We start from the raw sequence: 16,045 nt of genomic DNA on the forward strand, positions 1-16,045 counted from the left end.
ACAGGCACAGATGTAGTTGTTGCCAGGAGACTTGCGGCTTATTTTTAACATAATTTTTCTTGCTTTATTCCCGTAAGTACCTGAGTAGCTAAAAGAGAATTCAAATAGATTATGTCCACTTTTAGCCCCCTTTCCCCCATTTTAGTAATTATCTCCTCCTTGTTTACACAGATAAACTTACACTTTTATTGGAAAATAGGAGAGACCTTCACATGAACAGGAAGAGGTTGTTCCTCCCATATCGAAGCCCATCTCACCAGTACGATCATCCTTATGGTTCCCTGTCCGGGTTAGCAAAGGCTGCTGGGCACCTGCTCTGTGTGGGGGTCCCAGGGTTATTAGAAAAGAAACAGCGGATGTGCCCATGGCCCTAGGAGTTCGCCACTGCGGACGGCACTGGTGTGTTGTCTCATTGCCTCATTCACTGTTTTCATGAGGGCTTACTGAATTGTTGTGTGAATAAAACTCTATTCTTAAGTTAAATGGAAACTTGACACTAATATTGCACACCGTGCTCGAATAGAAGGCTTGCTTGAAGATCACAGAGTTATACGAAAAGCCTGTCACCTCCTAGAGTCTCCCTGTGCACCTCGCCCCTCATCTGGGCTGCATGTGCTCACAGGCGCTCCGAGTTTCATCCCAACTTGTGTCTGCAGGGGAGCCCACTTCGACCTCACTCAGTGGTGGAGCTGGCCAAGTTCGGGGGCAGGGATCTGCGGGTATTGCCCTCATTCTTTCACATGACTGCCAGCATCCCTTTGTCCCAGGTGACATGTTTGCCATTTGCTATCAGTTCTTCCGTGCTGAAGTATAAATGAGTAAAATACCTGTAACTTAACAGATGGCAATGTCCAGCCAGATTTCTTCAAAAGGATACATGAGCACACAGAGACCTTCTAGGTTGAACCAACAGGGCTCCAGTGATGGAATACTGGGCAGTGGGCTTCGCACTTCCTGCGCCCCAGCCTCTAAAATCACACCTCTGAACCTTCCCCTCAGCTTCCAGAGACAGGACCAGGTGACTGTGCCCTTGGACAAATCAGGCTGGTGTGTTTTGAGAGAGAAAGCTCTTGTCTGAAGTGCCTGTGCCAGCCACCATGGGAGGGTGACAGGGGAGCCTGAGACACAGGTTCTCTGCATGGTCTTGGGAAGGAGTAGCTGGTTTCCAGGAGCTGGCCCCACACTTTAAACTCCCAGCCATTTACCTTTCTCCAGAAGGATCCTAGACCCCTCCTTGTTGAGAATCAAATTGAAAGTATTGGCCGGGTGCGGTGGCTCACACCTGTAATCCCAGCACTTTGGGAGGCCAAGGCGGGCAGATCACAAGGTCAGGAGTTTAAGACCAGCCTGGCCAACATGGTGAAACCCTGTCTCTACTAAAAATACAAAAATTAGCTGGGTGTGGTGGCAGGTGCCTGTAATACCAGCTACTTGGCAGGACAATGATTGAACTCAGGTGGCAGAGGTTGCAGTGAGCAGAGATCACGCCACTGCACTCCAGCCTCGGTGACAGAACAAGACTCCATCTTGGGGGAAAAAAAAAGAAAGTATTTCCACACACGTAAAGCCAGAGACAGTGTGGGAAGACTGAGCCTGGGCAGAAAAGAGCATTGTTGCGTTGGTCGTCCTTATTTCACACGGTGAAGTTCATGCTCCGTGTGTTTGTTCCTTGTCCCACGAAGGTCTCTGTCGTGTCTCCAGACCACGTGAGCGACAGCACCGTCTCTGCCCGGATCTCAGACAACAGCCTGGCACCAGTGGCTGACTTCAGTTACCCTGCAGAATCCTCCTCCTGCCTGGACAACTCTGCAGCTAAGCACAAGCTCCAGGTCAAGCCCCGCAACCAGCGGTCGAGTAAGATGAGGCGGCTCTCATCGGTAATTGGGTTTCCTTCTCCACACAGAGGCAGGCCAGGCAGGCTTGGCACCCCCCATGCCCCCCCCCAACCTGCCTCACTCCCCCGCACAGGGTCTCATGCCCCCTCTGAGCACCCCCACAGTTGATGGAGCCATGCTGCAGGAGCTGAAGTTGCTCATCTTTTTAAACATAAACCAGATCTGTCTCTCCCTTGCAGAAATGCTCCATTCATTCATCCATCCGTCTGTCCGTCATTCCTCACACACTCACTACTGAATGCTGGTTGCCTTCCCCCTGCACTCAGAGGAAAGTCCACGCTCCAGGCCTGGCACATCAGGTGCTGCCTACCCCTCAGGCTTCTTACCTTCTTTCTCACTCAGCGCTCTGGCCACCTTTCTGCCTCTTGAGCTCAAGAGCTGCCTCTAGCCTCAGGCCTTGGTGCTGCTGTGTCCCAGCCTTGGAGCCTGAGAGTCCCCCAGAAAAACTCACCCTGCCCGTTCACTTCCTTCAGAGCACTCGCCACATGCCAAAGCGACCTTTGTAAATGGATGTGCTCTTATTGCCAGACTTGAGACCCTGTCCTGGCTGCATTTTCAGCCCTTAGAACATTTCTAGTCACAGAGTTGTTGAATGGATGAACCACTGAACAAACAAATGAGTGAATTAACAAATGAGTGAATGAAAGAAGCTGAAACACTAGCGTGGACACCTGTCTTGGATGAGGGCCTACTCAGTAGCATGGGGAGCATGCCTCGGAAAGATAGACCCCTCTTTGGGTGTGCTGCCTCAGGGTGTCGTTACCTCCTAGTCCTAGAAGCTGAGAAACTGGCTCATGGAATACTTTGGCTTCATTTACTGGCAGGTTCGAGGTTCACATAGGGTTGTTCCCTCTCCCCTACCTGACGGGCACTGTAACGCGTCCCCCCTGGAGTGGGGACCAGCCTGGCCACAGAGAATGACAGTGCTGACAAAGAGATGCTCACAGGCTAATGTCCTCTGTCCTTCCCTCGTGACATGACTGTGGTGTGTTGGTGAAGTACCCAGGGCAAGCTGGGTGCCTCAGCTGGAGACAGTTGGGCTAGGGCCACTCAGGAGTTCAGCAACTCCCTGAAGAGAGTGAGTTTTCCTTTGGGCATATGGAAGGTGTTCTTTAAACTCATGCCAGCAGAGTAGACTTTTGAGGGGACTAATGCTGGAGGAAGAAGCAAAGGTGAGTTACCTTCAGGCTGATGTGCCAGCTAGGAACCAGGATACTTGTGCCTAGGTGTGTGTGTCCAGTGCATGCACAGTTAAAGGCTGTGTGCTGTGTCAGTGTGACAAGGTCCAGTCACTCAAGACCTGCCTGTCCTCATGCTGAATGAGACTACAGGGCCAGGGCCTGCTCCCTTCTGGCCCTCAAGTCTGTGACTTATGAATCCCACGGGGATGTCTTTGGCTCTGGCCAGGGCGTTTATAGCCAGCCACAACCTGGCCAGGACTTGGTGACAGAGCGAAGCGTTGTGTCTATTCCAGGTGGAAACACAGCCTCCCTTCTTGCTCCCATCTGGGCAGGGCTTGTATCCTTCTTTCTTTACATTTGAACTTGACTTAGTTCTTGAATCCCACTTTGTAGAATAACAGAAAACCTGATGTAGCCAGCCTGGGCAAACAGGTAAACACAGCCTTTCCTTGATTTCAACTCTGTCACATCCATGGTCTTTCTCTCTTTTCCCCTTCCCTGCTTGGTAAGCAGCAGGCATGGATATCTTAAGTTCTCAGAGGTATCCATATTTTCCTCCATCCACTGTTGTGGAACCTATGATGCCGGGGGCCTCTGTCCTTCAGTGTCCATAGCACCCTTTGCCCGTTGGTCATGAGGTCCCTCTTCCCAACCATAAGGACCTTCCTTGTGGCCTGGCCCCTCTCAGGGATCAAGGTGCTTTCAGATGCTCCCTAAATGCTCCCAGGATGGGAAAGAACAGCCATGCTGCCCCCTCTGCTGCCTTGTGTGGGCTCTGTGACTGATAGTTTTAAAAGGTGACCTCCATCCTAAAGAGGTTTCAACATCAGCAGTTTCCTGTAGTAGCAGAAGGCCATCAACATGGCAAAGTAAAGAACCTGCAGCTTTTGAAAGTTCTTCTGTAGCTTTCTTTGTGCCTCTTCCTCTTTTTAAATCCAAAAGAATAGGATTGTGCATTTTGGCAAGAGTTTGCTTAGGTATTGTCACAAACATCCCAGGCATCCTATATTCTATTAGCAAGCAGATGCCATGAAAAATGGTAAAATAATAACAAACAGCAAGAAGAAAAACCTATTGCAAACATACCCTGTCACAGTTCCTGCTTTAGAAAAGGGGAAGGAGAGAGCAATAGCCTGGGTGACTCTTGGTGTCTATTATCACAAACTTTCTAAAAGATCAGTCTCTACACCATCAACCTTTTTGTCATTTCCACATGTTACTTTTGAATGATTCTTGGTTACCTGGAGCTCCTTTCCTTCCCGAGAGAGCAGGAACTGACTTTGTGACAATAGGAGGAAGTTGGACTGGAATCTGAATTCTAGAGGTCTTTCAGAAGAAGACTGTCACAAGGCACTGTATGTTTGCCAAGCCAGTAGGGCTTCAGGAGGCCAGAGAAGGGGGGAATCTTAAACTGCATAGAGTGGGAGAGTTTGAAATAGTCCTTGGGGGCCCTGGTAGAGTATCTTGGAGGTTGGGGGCAGGGGGGTGGGGGAGAGTGGGGAGGTGACAGTCACTCAGACCAAGTGTCTGGCACAGTGTTGAGTGCTTGGTTTGACCTGAGTAGGGAGTGGAAGAAACGGCTTAAGACCAGAGAATCTAGGACTTTAAATTTAGCTGAAATTTTTGGTTTTATCCTATAAGCCATGGTTAGCTATTGGCATGATATGAGCCATCTTTTAGGAAAACCAGTCTGGCTTTACTATGAGGGTACATTCCTGAAGTGTTGACATGGGAGACTGGCTGGGAGGAACACAGAGCCATAGAGTCCCAGCTGTTCAGCTCGGCCACCTGCTTGCCCAGGCTTGAACAAGGTATTGGCCTCTCTGAGTTCCTGGCTCTCAAGTGCAAAAAGGGACTCATCATCCCTTCCTCACTGGGATGAATGGAAGATTAAATGAAGTAACAAGTGTGGGAGCACAGAGCATAGCAGACACTGGCTGCTGTTGGTCGCCTTCCCTTGGCGTTACTCTAGTCCACTGGTTTTGAGGCTCTGCCAGAGGAGCTGTAGACATTTACTTTGGAGGCATATCTGCCATTGTCCTGATAAACTTGTGAGCCCAAGTAGACCAGTAGGATACAGACTGAGAAAAGACACCCGTGGGTACATGCCTACTTAAGTGCCAGCTTTATAGTGCTGCTATCACTAAACCATTATAAGCCTTGAAAAAAGTGGGGAGGTGACAGGTTTCCTGGAATTGGCTATAGCGACGATGCTTTTTATCTTTCTCTCAGCGCGCTCAGTCTGAATCCCTGAGCGACCTGACGTGCACCCCAGAGGAGGAGGAAAACGAGGAGAAGCCACTTTTGGAAGTCAGCCCAGAAGAGAGCCCCAGCTCTGGGCAGCAGGACGTGGCGCCAGACAGAGGCCCTGAGCCTGGGCCACCGGCGCCCTTGCCGCCACCCGGAGGGGCCCGTGCCAGACGCGCCCGCCTGCAGCACTGCTCGGCGCTCACGGCCAGCATGGAGGAGGGGGGCGTCCCCGGGGAGGACCCCTCAAGCCGCCCGGCCACCCCGGAGCTCGCCGAGCCCAAGTCGGCCCCCACTCTCCGCGTGGAGCCCCCGTCCCCGCCGGAGGGCCCCCCGAATCCCGGTCCCGACGGCGGAAAGCAGGATGGGGAGGCGCCCCCCGCAGGCCCGTGTGCCCCGGCCACGGACAAGGCGGAGGAGGTGGTCTGTGCTCCCGAAGACGTCGCGAGCCCGTTTCCCACCGCCATCCCTGAGGGGGACACGACTCCCCCCGAGACTGACCCCGCAGCCACCTCAGAGGCGCCCTCTGCTCCCGACGGGCCAGAACACAGTGTCCCGAAGGAAGCGGAGCCGACGCCGCCCGTGCTCCCGGATGAGGAGAAGGGGCCCCCAGGGCCGGCGCCTGAGCCCGAGAGAGAAGCGGAGACGGAGCCCGAGAGAGGAGCGGGGACCGAGCCCGAGAGAATTGGGACCGAGCCCTCCACGGCGCCCGCCCCGAGCCCGCCGGCGCCCAAGAGCTGCCTGAAACACCGGCCCGCGGCCGCCAGCGAGGGCCCCGCCGCGTCCCCGCCGCTTGCCGCCGCGGAGTCTCCCCCGGTGGAGCCCGGCCCCGGTTCCCTCGACGCAGAGGCTGCCGCCCCGGAGCGCCCCAAGGCCGAGCGAGCCGAGGCGCCACCGGCGGGCGCCGAGAGGGCGGCGCCAGAGCGGAAGGCGGAGAGGGGCGGTGCCGAGCTGCGAGGCGCGAAGAAGTTCTCGGTGTCCTCGTGCCGAGCGCGGCCTCGTCCGGGCGTCTCCCGCCCGCTGGAACGGGCCAGCGGCCGCCTGCCCCTCGCGAGGAGCGGCCCGGTCTGGAGGAGCGAGGCGGCTCTTGACGACCTCCAGGGTCTCCCTGAGCCCCAGCACGCGAAACCTGGCCCTCGGAAGCCGGCGGAGCGCGGCCCTCAGGACTCGGGGGACAGGGCGGCCAGCCCGGCCGGGCCGCGCAAGAGCCCTCAGGAGGCGGCCGCCGCGCCCGGCACGAGAGAGCCCTGCCCAGCCGCCCAGGAGCCGGCCCCGAGTGAGGACAGAAACCCCTTCCCCGTCAAGCTCCGGTCCACCTCCCTCTCGCTCAAATACAGGGATGGCGCCTCTCAGGAGGTGAAGGGTGTGAAGAGGTACAGTGCCGAGGTCCGGTTAGAAAGGTCGCTGACCGTGCTCCCGAAGGAGGAGAAGTGTCCCCTCGGGACGGCCCCCGCCCTTCGAGGCGCCAGGGCCCCCAGCGACCAAGGAAAGGGGAAGGCCCGGCCCCCCGAGCCGCTCAGCTCCAAGCCGCCCCTGCCCCGGAAGCCGCTTCTGCAGAGCTTCACGCTCCCGCACCAGCCCGCGCCCCCCGACGCCGGCCCGGGAGAGCGGGAACCCAGGAAGGAGCCCAGGACGGCGGAGAAAAGGCCGCTGCGCAGGGGAGCTGGTAAGAGCCCGCCGAGGGTGCGGGAAGGGCAGGGCCTGGGGAGATCCACATCCACTGGCACATCTTGCTGGACACTCGCCAAATGCTCCTGGTACAAACTTTGTTGCAGGGGAGTTGGAAGGAGTCAGAATTCCCACTAACATCATGTCTGATCTAGAGCAAGCTTGTCCAACTCGCGGCCTGGGCCCGGGGCGGCTTTGAATGTGGCCCAACAGGAATTCGTAAACTTTCTGAAAACATTGAGACTTTTTGCGAATTTTTTTTTAAGCTCATCAGCTGTCCTTAGTTTAGTGTATTTTATGTGTGGCCCAAGGCAATTCTTCCAGTGTGGCCCGGGGAAGCCAAAAGATTGGACACCCCTAATCTAGAGTAAGGAATAGGCCGACCTCGGTAGCTCGTGCCTGTAATCCCAGCACTTTGGGAGGCCAAGGCCTGCTGATAAGCCCAGGAGTTCAACACCAACCTGGGCAACATAGTGAGACGTCGTTCTACAAAAAATTTTAAAACTAGCCAGGCGTGGTAATGAGGGCCTGTAGTCCCAGCTACTTGGGAGGCTGAAATAGGATTGCTTGAGCCCAGGAGTTCAAGGCTGCAGTGAACTATGATGGTGCCATGCTCTCCAGCCTGGGTGACAGAGTGAGACCCTGTCTGTTTTAAAAAGACAGAGATAAAATAAGGAATAAAGAGTAGAAAAGGGAAAATAAATACCAGGATTTTGCATAAGTACAGAGAAGTCAGTGTGTAGACATGAGATAAAGAGAAATGTAAAAACTGATTTTGATAGGACTCTCAGCGAATCCCTCAAATTCTTCTCCCACTTTTGACCTAAGAAACTCAGCGAAGTCCAAATCCCAGGACATGTGTACTCATTTTGATGCAGGTTCTTTCAGGGCCTAAGCTATTTCTTGGCTATAAATGAAACATACTCCTCTATTAGGGTCCTTCTGACCTTTTCCTCCAAGAAAGAATTTCCTCCTGCTTCATAATCAGGTTCACGTGGCTCAGCTGCAACATGGAAAGTATTCCATATATTGGAATCACAAGTCTGTATAAAACGTAAGTCTCTCAAGAGGGTCAGCATTTACTTGCTGTCCTGAAAGGGAGATTGTGTTAACATTGAGGCAGAACGTAAGAATATTTGAAAGCAGCTGTCTTTTGAAATGAGCAGAGACAAAGTAGATGACCTTTCTCTGTCTTTGACATTTGTCACTTCTTATAGTGTTTCAGATGAAATGAGAAATCTGTTGAAAATGTGTATTTGCAGCAGAGCTAAAGAATCTTTCATTGCTGGGTTTTTTGTTGTTTTTGTTGTTGTTTGTTTCTGAGACTCCGTCTCACTCTGTTGCCCAGGCTGGAATGCAGTGGTACGATCTTGGCTCACTGCAACCTCCGCCTGCCGGGTTCAAGTGATTCTCCTGCCTCAGCCTCCCAAGTAGCTGGGATTACAGGCAAACACGATACTACGCCCGGCTAATTTTTTTATATTTTTGGTAGAAACGAGGTTTCACCATGTTGGCCAGGCTGGTCTCGAGCTCCTGACCTCAAGTGATCTGCCCGCCTCAGCCTCCCAAAGTGCTGGGATTACAGACATGAGCCACCATGCCTGGCCTGCTGGTTTTTTAAATTAATGGAAATCTGTGAACCAGAAAATGAAACTACACAAATAAGTTGTGTGTGCATGTGATGGGGGCCCTGGGGAGAAGTTTTCCATGACAAATTTTGTTTTTTAAAAATGTTTTGGCCCGGCATGGTGGCTCACACTTGTAATCCCAGCACTTTGGGAGGCCGAGGCAGGCGGATCACAAGGTCAGGAGTTCAAGACCAGCCTGGCCAACGTGGTGAAACCCCATCTCTACTAAAAATACAAAAATTAGCCAGGCATGGTGGCACGCACCTCTAATCCTAGCTACTCAGGAGGCTGAGGCAGGAGAATTGCTTGAACCCAGGAGGCGGAGGTTGCAGTGAGCCAAGATCACGCCACTGCACTCCGGCCTGGGTGACAGAGCGAGACTCCATCTCAAAAAAAAAAAAAAAAAAAAGAAAGAATGTTTCAGGCTACTCAAGCAGTGTATTGTGGGACAGAGAGGAAATAGAACCCAGTAGCTCTCTTAGGGAATCCTGCACCCTAAGAGGAAGATGCATACATAGGAAGAAAATTAGCTCATACAAAACAATGTGAAAACAGTTCCAAAATAGTCTAATCTTTTCTGGCTCTTTTACAGTGCTTTAAATTCCTACGGTGACACACAAGGATTCACAGTTCCAAAGAGCCCACAAATGTGGCCTTCCCAATCTGAAGGCCCCTTGGCACAGCCGCGATTTTGTGTTGCTGCTGCCACTGCAGTAGGATAATCAGTGCGGGAATCTGGAGGAAGTTCAAGCCATCACTGACGATCCACTCTGCAGATTTCCATTGAGGTTATTGAAGCTATTGTAGAGTGATTCAAAAAGCCATTGAAGTAGCAAGGGAGGAAGGAGTTGCTCTCTGTGCACATGAAACCCTGACCTTCATGGCCTAGAATTGAAAATGTCTCTCAAGAGCTTGCTAAATGAATGGAACTTAAAAACAGAGTATCAAGCTCGTAGTCAGATCTGAAAAAGAAGCTTCAGAGGGCAATGCTTTGCCCATTATTTATATGTAAGTTTCTCAACCTAAGCCAGGCTTTCTTCACTATAAAATGCCTGGGATAATCTGTAAAGACTTTGTGTATTTTTCTTTGATTTATAAAATGTAATAGAGTATTTTTTTATTAACAGCTTTGCTTATATAGTAGAAGAGAATTGTCTCATCCATCTAAGTTTAATCACATTCACTAAAGCCATAGAAATGACAGAGTTAGATGAATTCCAAAGCGAAAGAAGAATCTAGGTTACTTTATGGGTATGGTTAATGATATTCATTTTAACACAGAGAGAGGGAAGGAATTACCCACATTTTATAGGGAAGCAACTCTGGGGGCAGGGGCAGTGGTATTGGAAGGACAGGTACCAGGACAGGCTGGGCCTGCTGCCTGATCCTACCTGGACCTTGAGGGGCTATCTCATGCTGACCAGAGCAGAATCTCAGGGTCTGCGCTGTCAGACCCCAGCAGTGAAGCTGCCCCCACACTTTCCCTAGATGCCAAATCCGTTTGTGCTTTCATTGATTATTATCACTTCTACTATTATCATTCTCATTGCTCCCAAATTACATTAGCTAGAAGCAATTCAGTTCACATAAAACATACAGATAATGAAAGTTTTAATAACAATATCACTGTTTCCAGAAAGACCTAATATTTGCTGTTGTGGTGGCAAATACCTTGCCCAGAGCTCCCAGATAGTCTGCCACCTCCCCCGTCCTCCCTCCAGGGCATGTACAGTAAAGTTGGATGATTGAAGTGTTCCAGATGACTCGGCTTTGGGCACTCAAACTGCTTTGTCCCCAGCACCTGGTTTATTCCTCCTCCTCTCTTCCACACCTTGTTTTCCTTCTTTGAAGGAATGGAGGGACGCTTCAGCAGAAGGAGTAGGAAAGGATGCAATGGTGGTTGGTTGTAATAAACAGGAGCCTGGGTTGCCGAAGGGGCTGAGCCTCACAGGGGCTGTGCTGGAGTGGTTACTGCAAGCTTAGTATGTGTCTGTGCTCCTCGAGGCAGAGGAGCCCTGTTTATAAGCCTGGTTCATAATTTGCTGATCTGTCGTAGGAAGTAAATGGCCCAGGGTTATCAGCCTTGTTCATTTGTGCAGAACATTATGCATCCTCCTGTTGGTTCAATCCATCCCAGAGTCTAAATTACAGGTCATAAAGCAGCTTCTGCACGCAGGATTAGAATGAGAACAAAGGAGTTAGAGAATATTGTGTGGAAAAATTGCAAAACACAGAAAGTATGTAGAAAAAAAATCACTCCTAGATCGGCTCTCCTTCTAGTCTGTCTTGTTTCTGGGTATGAGATTTATTTTTTTTACAAAGTCATGGTCACATGTTGGTGTTTTGGAAGGTAGTGCAAGAAACCACCCTTCTCACCTGGGGACCTCATTTGATAACCAGCATTGGCTAATCTGAGCTTGATTCCTCCAGACAGGGTTGGTGACAGAGTAACACACTCCAGTCTCTGACCCTCTGTTTCTAGACTCCAGTACTCACTCATTCATGCATTCTTTTTTTCAACAAATATTTAATGTCCTCCTGCCATGCAAGCTCTTTCTTGGCCCCAAAAGATGGGAAGAGCACAGGGGACTGACCCTCAGAGTTTATTGCACAGAGAAGGCAGGTGGTAGCTGGATGCTGGAGGAGTGTAGACAGCCATTTTCTGGCCACCTTGTCTTTGTATGTCACAGCCATTTTCTGAAGGAAATGAACTGAAAGAGACTGTCGTCCTTTTTTAATGACACAGTTCAGATATATTCAAATTCATTTGGGTTAGAATACAAGCTGTGGGGGGTTTTATTGGCATCATGCTAAAAGTATATTCCTGTCTCTTGAATTTTTAAAATTTCATTTTATTGTGATATGAACACATAACATGAGATTGACCCTCTTAAATTTTAAAATGTACAGTGCAGTATTGTTGTCTATAGGTACAGTGTTATAGAGCAGATCTCTAGAACGTACTCTTCTTAACATAACTGAAACTTTATAAACATTGATGAATAGCCCCCAATTTCCCTCTCCCCCGCCCAGCTCCTCATGACCACCTTTCCGCTCTTCAATTGTATGAATTTGACTATTTTAGATTTCACATAGAAATGTGATCATGTAATACTTGTCCTTCTGTGACTAGCTGATTTCACTTAGCATAATGTCCTCAAGGTTCATTCATGTTGCTGCAAGTACAGAATTCCCTTCCTTTTTAAGGCTGAATAATATTCCATTGTAGGTATACACTGCATTTGCTTTATCCATTTGTTTGTCCAAACACATTTAGGCTGTTTCCGCATCTTGGCTGTTGTGAATAGTGCCTCAGTGAACAGGGTGTGTTAATATCTCTGAGATTCCGATTTCAGTTATTTTGGGTATATACCCACATATGTCTTGAATTCTTAAAGAAAACCAACTTTGCTCACATTGGCATTTCTTTTTGTCTTGCCCTTCCCTTCACAGTCCCTTCTGAGCAAGTGTCATCAACACCGTAACCTCTGTTTCCCTGCCTCTTTCCTCTGCTCCTCAACCATGTGTGTCTTATCCTTGCATGTCACCCAGTACAAAGCGAACTCTCCTCATTTCCCCTCGTGCAAGACACATCACAGATTCCCACCTGTTTCCTGGAGTTCTTGCTTCCCTTGACTTCTTGGGCCACAGCAATCAGCCACCTACCCATCTGATGAGCAGCCCTGACTTGACACTTCAGCATTCATAATTCCATTTGTCAATGCCACCTCCAGCACAGTTCTCTTTCCTTCTCAGTACTCCATCTACCCAGATACTCAAGCCAGAAACCTCAGCATTATTACAAATATCTTTATATGAACAATCCTGAGAGGCCTAAAAATGATAGTAAAATCACCTCGTAATCCTACTACTTTAAAAGTGACATAAAAAGGGACTTGCTGTTCTGACCAAGATGGAATAAACACCACCCCATCTCTCCCACTGATACGTCATAAAACCCTAAACTGAATGCATAAAGTGAGTATCAGGGGACTCTGAAAGGTAGGTAAGAGGAGGAGCTGGTAGCCTGAGGAGATAGATCAGGACCTGAGTGTTGACTCCATAGCAAGTGTGAGCAGTGAAGTAGCACCTCTGCGCTCTGCCACTGGTGGTATCAACAACCCCTGCAGGCCAGAGCTCCTGGGACTTTCCTAGCCCAGATCCTACTGCACCCCCCCCACCACCAGACCCTATGGGACAGAGCTTGTTGGACAGCCTTGGCCCTACTCCAAGTGAACACCAGCAACTAAGCAGCAAATCTCTCTTGGCGGCAGCATCCCTGCAGGATGGAGTTCTTTCTATTCTCTCATCCGTATGCCAGGCAAATGCCAACAACAAGCTGAAACTACTTGCCCTGGTGGCAGTGGCAGTGATGTCCCTTGTGAGGCACAACTCTTGATTCTTTCAGTCCTAATCTTTGGTCATCAGTGAAGTGGCCAACCCCTCACCCCTGCTGAAGATGGTAGCAATACCCTCTGCAGGGCAACGGTCCTTTAGCCCTTCCAGCCCTGCTCCAAGTATGCACCAGCCTAGAGCACTCCAAGTGAGTACCTGCCTCTCCCCACAGCAGCTCCTATGGGTCAGAGCTCTTTTGACTCTTTAGACATTACCCCCAGAGAAACCCAATAATGAAACTATACCCCCGTATTAGCACAGACAGCAGCAACAGGTATGGTGGTTGGGGGTCCTGCAGGCTCCTTTCCCTTGCCACTCTGTCCTGAGCTGGTCCCAGTCACAAGAAGGTGCTACAGTGCAGAGAGGCTAAACCTTGGCTTTCTGGCCATAGAATCTTGAGGAGATTACAGAAAGGAGACATCTGAGTTAGATATCCTTTAAATGTGTGTATGAAGTTCTGGGCTCATCCCTGAGCTGCACATGCGTAAAACTGACTAGAATGAGCACAGCAAAACCTTTTGAGAATTTTAGTAGGACCAAGTCTCAGCATAATATTCAAAATCTGTAGGATATGAACCAAAATTATCCAACATACAAAGAACCAGGAAAGCCTAAAAAATTCTCGAGGAAAAAGGCAATCAACAAATGCCAACCCTGAGAGGATTCAAATGTTGGAATTATTAGACAAAGACTTTAAAGCAACTATTATGCCACATTCTAAGAAGTAAAAATGAGTACTCTTGGAATTAATGGAAAGATAGAAATTCTCTGTAAAAAAAAATAGAAGCTATAAAGATAGAAATTTTAGAGTTGGAAAAGCTGGAGTGGCTATATATTCATATAACACAAAGAAGACTTCAGAAAAAGGACAATTATTAGTGATAAAATGGAACATTATATAATGATAATTTCAATAATATTGGTGAATCAAGAATGCATAAGAGTACTAAATGTGTGTGTCCCTAACAACAGAGCTTCAAAATACATGAAGCAAAAACTTGGTAGTACTGAAAGGAAAAATAAATAAATCCATAGTAAGATGTAGAGACTTTAGCACTCCTCTGTCAGTAGTCAAGAAAAGTAGCAGGTAGATAATCAGAAAGGATATTTCAATTAGGTCAAGTTGGTTGAACATCATCATCAACCAACTTGACCTAATTGATATTTATAGAACAGCCCACCAGCCACAGCAGAATACATGTTCTTTTCAAGTGTACATGGGACATTCATGAAGATAGACCATATTCTAGGTCACTAAACAGCCCTTATTAAATTCGAAAGAATTGAAATTATTCAAAGCTTGTTCTCTGCCCTTAATGAATTAAATAAGAGTTTGATAACATCTGAAAAATATCTGGAAAGAAATATGAAAAAGATCATCAAATATTTGAAATTAAACACTACACCACTATATAATCCATGGATCAAAGAGGATGTCTCAAGGGAAATTAGAACACTGGATTAAAATGAAAATACAACATATCAAAATTTGTGGAATGCAGATAAACTGGTACTTAGGGAAACTCAACATTAAATTATATTAGAAAGAAAAAATGTTTCAAAGCAGTAATTTAAGCTTCCACTTTAAGGAACTAGAAAAAGAAAAGCAAACTAAACTCAAAGCAAGAAGGAAAGAAATAATAAACATAAGAGCAAACGTAAATGAAAATATAAAAATAATAGAAAAAAATTGATGAAACCAAAAGATGGTTCTTCAAAATAGCCAATAAAGTTGATTTAAAAACTGAGGGGAAAAAAGACACAAATTACAAACATTATGGAGTGCCACTACTGACTCCATAGGCATTAAAATGATAATAAGGGAATACTATGAACAATTCTATGCACATAAATTTGACAAATGAGAAGAAAAGGGCCAATTCCTTGAAAGACACAAACTATCAAACTTAAAAAATAGCATGAATAGTCCTGTATCTGTTAAAGTGATCAAATCTGTAGGTAAAAACCTTCCAGAAAACTCCATTTTCACGTGGTTTGACTGGTGATTTCTACCAAGCATTTAAAGAAGAAATAACACCAATTATACAAAATCTCAGCAAAACTAAGGGGAAACACTTCCCAACCCATTTTATGAGGCCAGCATGATTGTAATACTGGAATTAAAGACAATACAGAAAACTATAGACTCTCTGTATACTATACTAAATTCAGAGATACTATATTTTCTCATATTTTTTTCTAAAATTTTTATAGTTTTCATTTTACATTTAAGTCCATGACACCTTTTGAGTTCATTTTGTATATGATGTGAGACTTAGGTCAAGGTTCATACTTTTGCCTATGAATGTTCCTATGCTTCAGGACCATTTGGTTGTGATGTACAATTTAGTATACTATAGTATCTCTGAATTTAGATGCAAAAAAATTTTTTTTAAGATAGAGTCTTGCTCTTGTTGCCCAAACTGGAGTGCAATGGCTCAATCTTGGCTCACTGCAACCTCCATCTGCCAGGTTCAAGCAATTCTCCTGCCTCAGCCTCCCAAGTAGCTAGGATTACAGGCACCCACCACCACACCTGGCCAATTTTTTGTATTTTTAGTGAAGACAGGGTTTCACCATGTTGGTCAAGCTGGTCTCAAACTCCTGACCTCAGGTGATCCACCCGCCTCAGCCTCCCAAAGTGCTGGGATTACAGGCATGAGCCACTGTGCCTGCCCTAGATGCAAAATTCTTAACAAAATATTATCAAATTGTACATCACAACCAAATGGTCCTGAAGCATAGGAATATTCATAGGCAAAAGTATGAACCTTGACCTAAGTCTTACATCATATACAAAATTAACTCAAAAGGGGTCATGGACTTAAATGTAAAATGAAAACTATAAAACTTTTAGAAAAAAATATGAGAAAATATTTGGGATATAGGGCTAGGCAAAGACATCTTAGACTTGTCATCAAAGCATCCAAAGTGGAAAATTTGATGAATTGGACATTATTAAAATTAATACCTTTTGCTTTGCAAAAGACCTATTTAAGAGCCTGGAAAGACAAACTACAAACTGCAAGAA

At 47.7% G+C, this 16,045-nt stretch overlaps 1 protein-coding gene across 8 annotated transcripts in view; it reads left to right on the forward strand.

Moving 5' to 3' along the window:
- The window catches only part of CRACDL (CRACD like), a 141,473-nt gene that overhangs the window by 105,546 nt on the left and 19,882 nt on the right, over positions 1-16,045 (forward strand). For all 8 annotated transcript variants that reach the window (XM_057301266.1, XM_034953688.3, XM_055107616.2 and 5 more), the window contains 2 exons: positions 1,683-1,877; positions 5,309-6,989. In XM_057301266.1, coding sequence (XP_057157249.1) covers positions 1,683-1,877; positions 5,309-6,989 — 1,876 coding nt within the window. The remainder of the gene's footprint in view (positions 1-1,682; positions 1,878-5,308; positions 6,990-16,045) is intronic.

This window comes from Pan paniscus, chromosome 12, assembly GCF_029289425.2.
Source record: "Pan paniscus chromosome 12, NHGRI_mPanPan1-v2.0_pri, whole genome shotgun sequence".
NCBI lineage: Eukaryota > Metazoa > Chordata > Mammalia > Primates > Hominidae > Pan > Pan paniscus.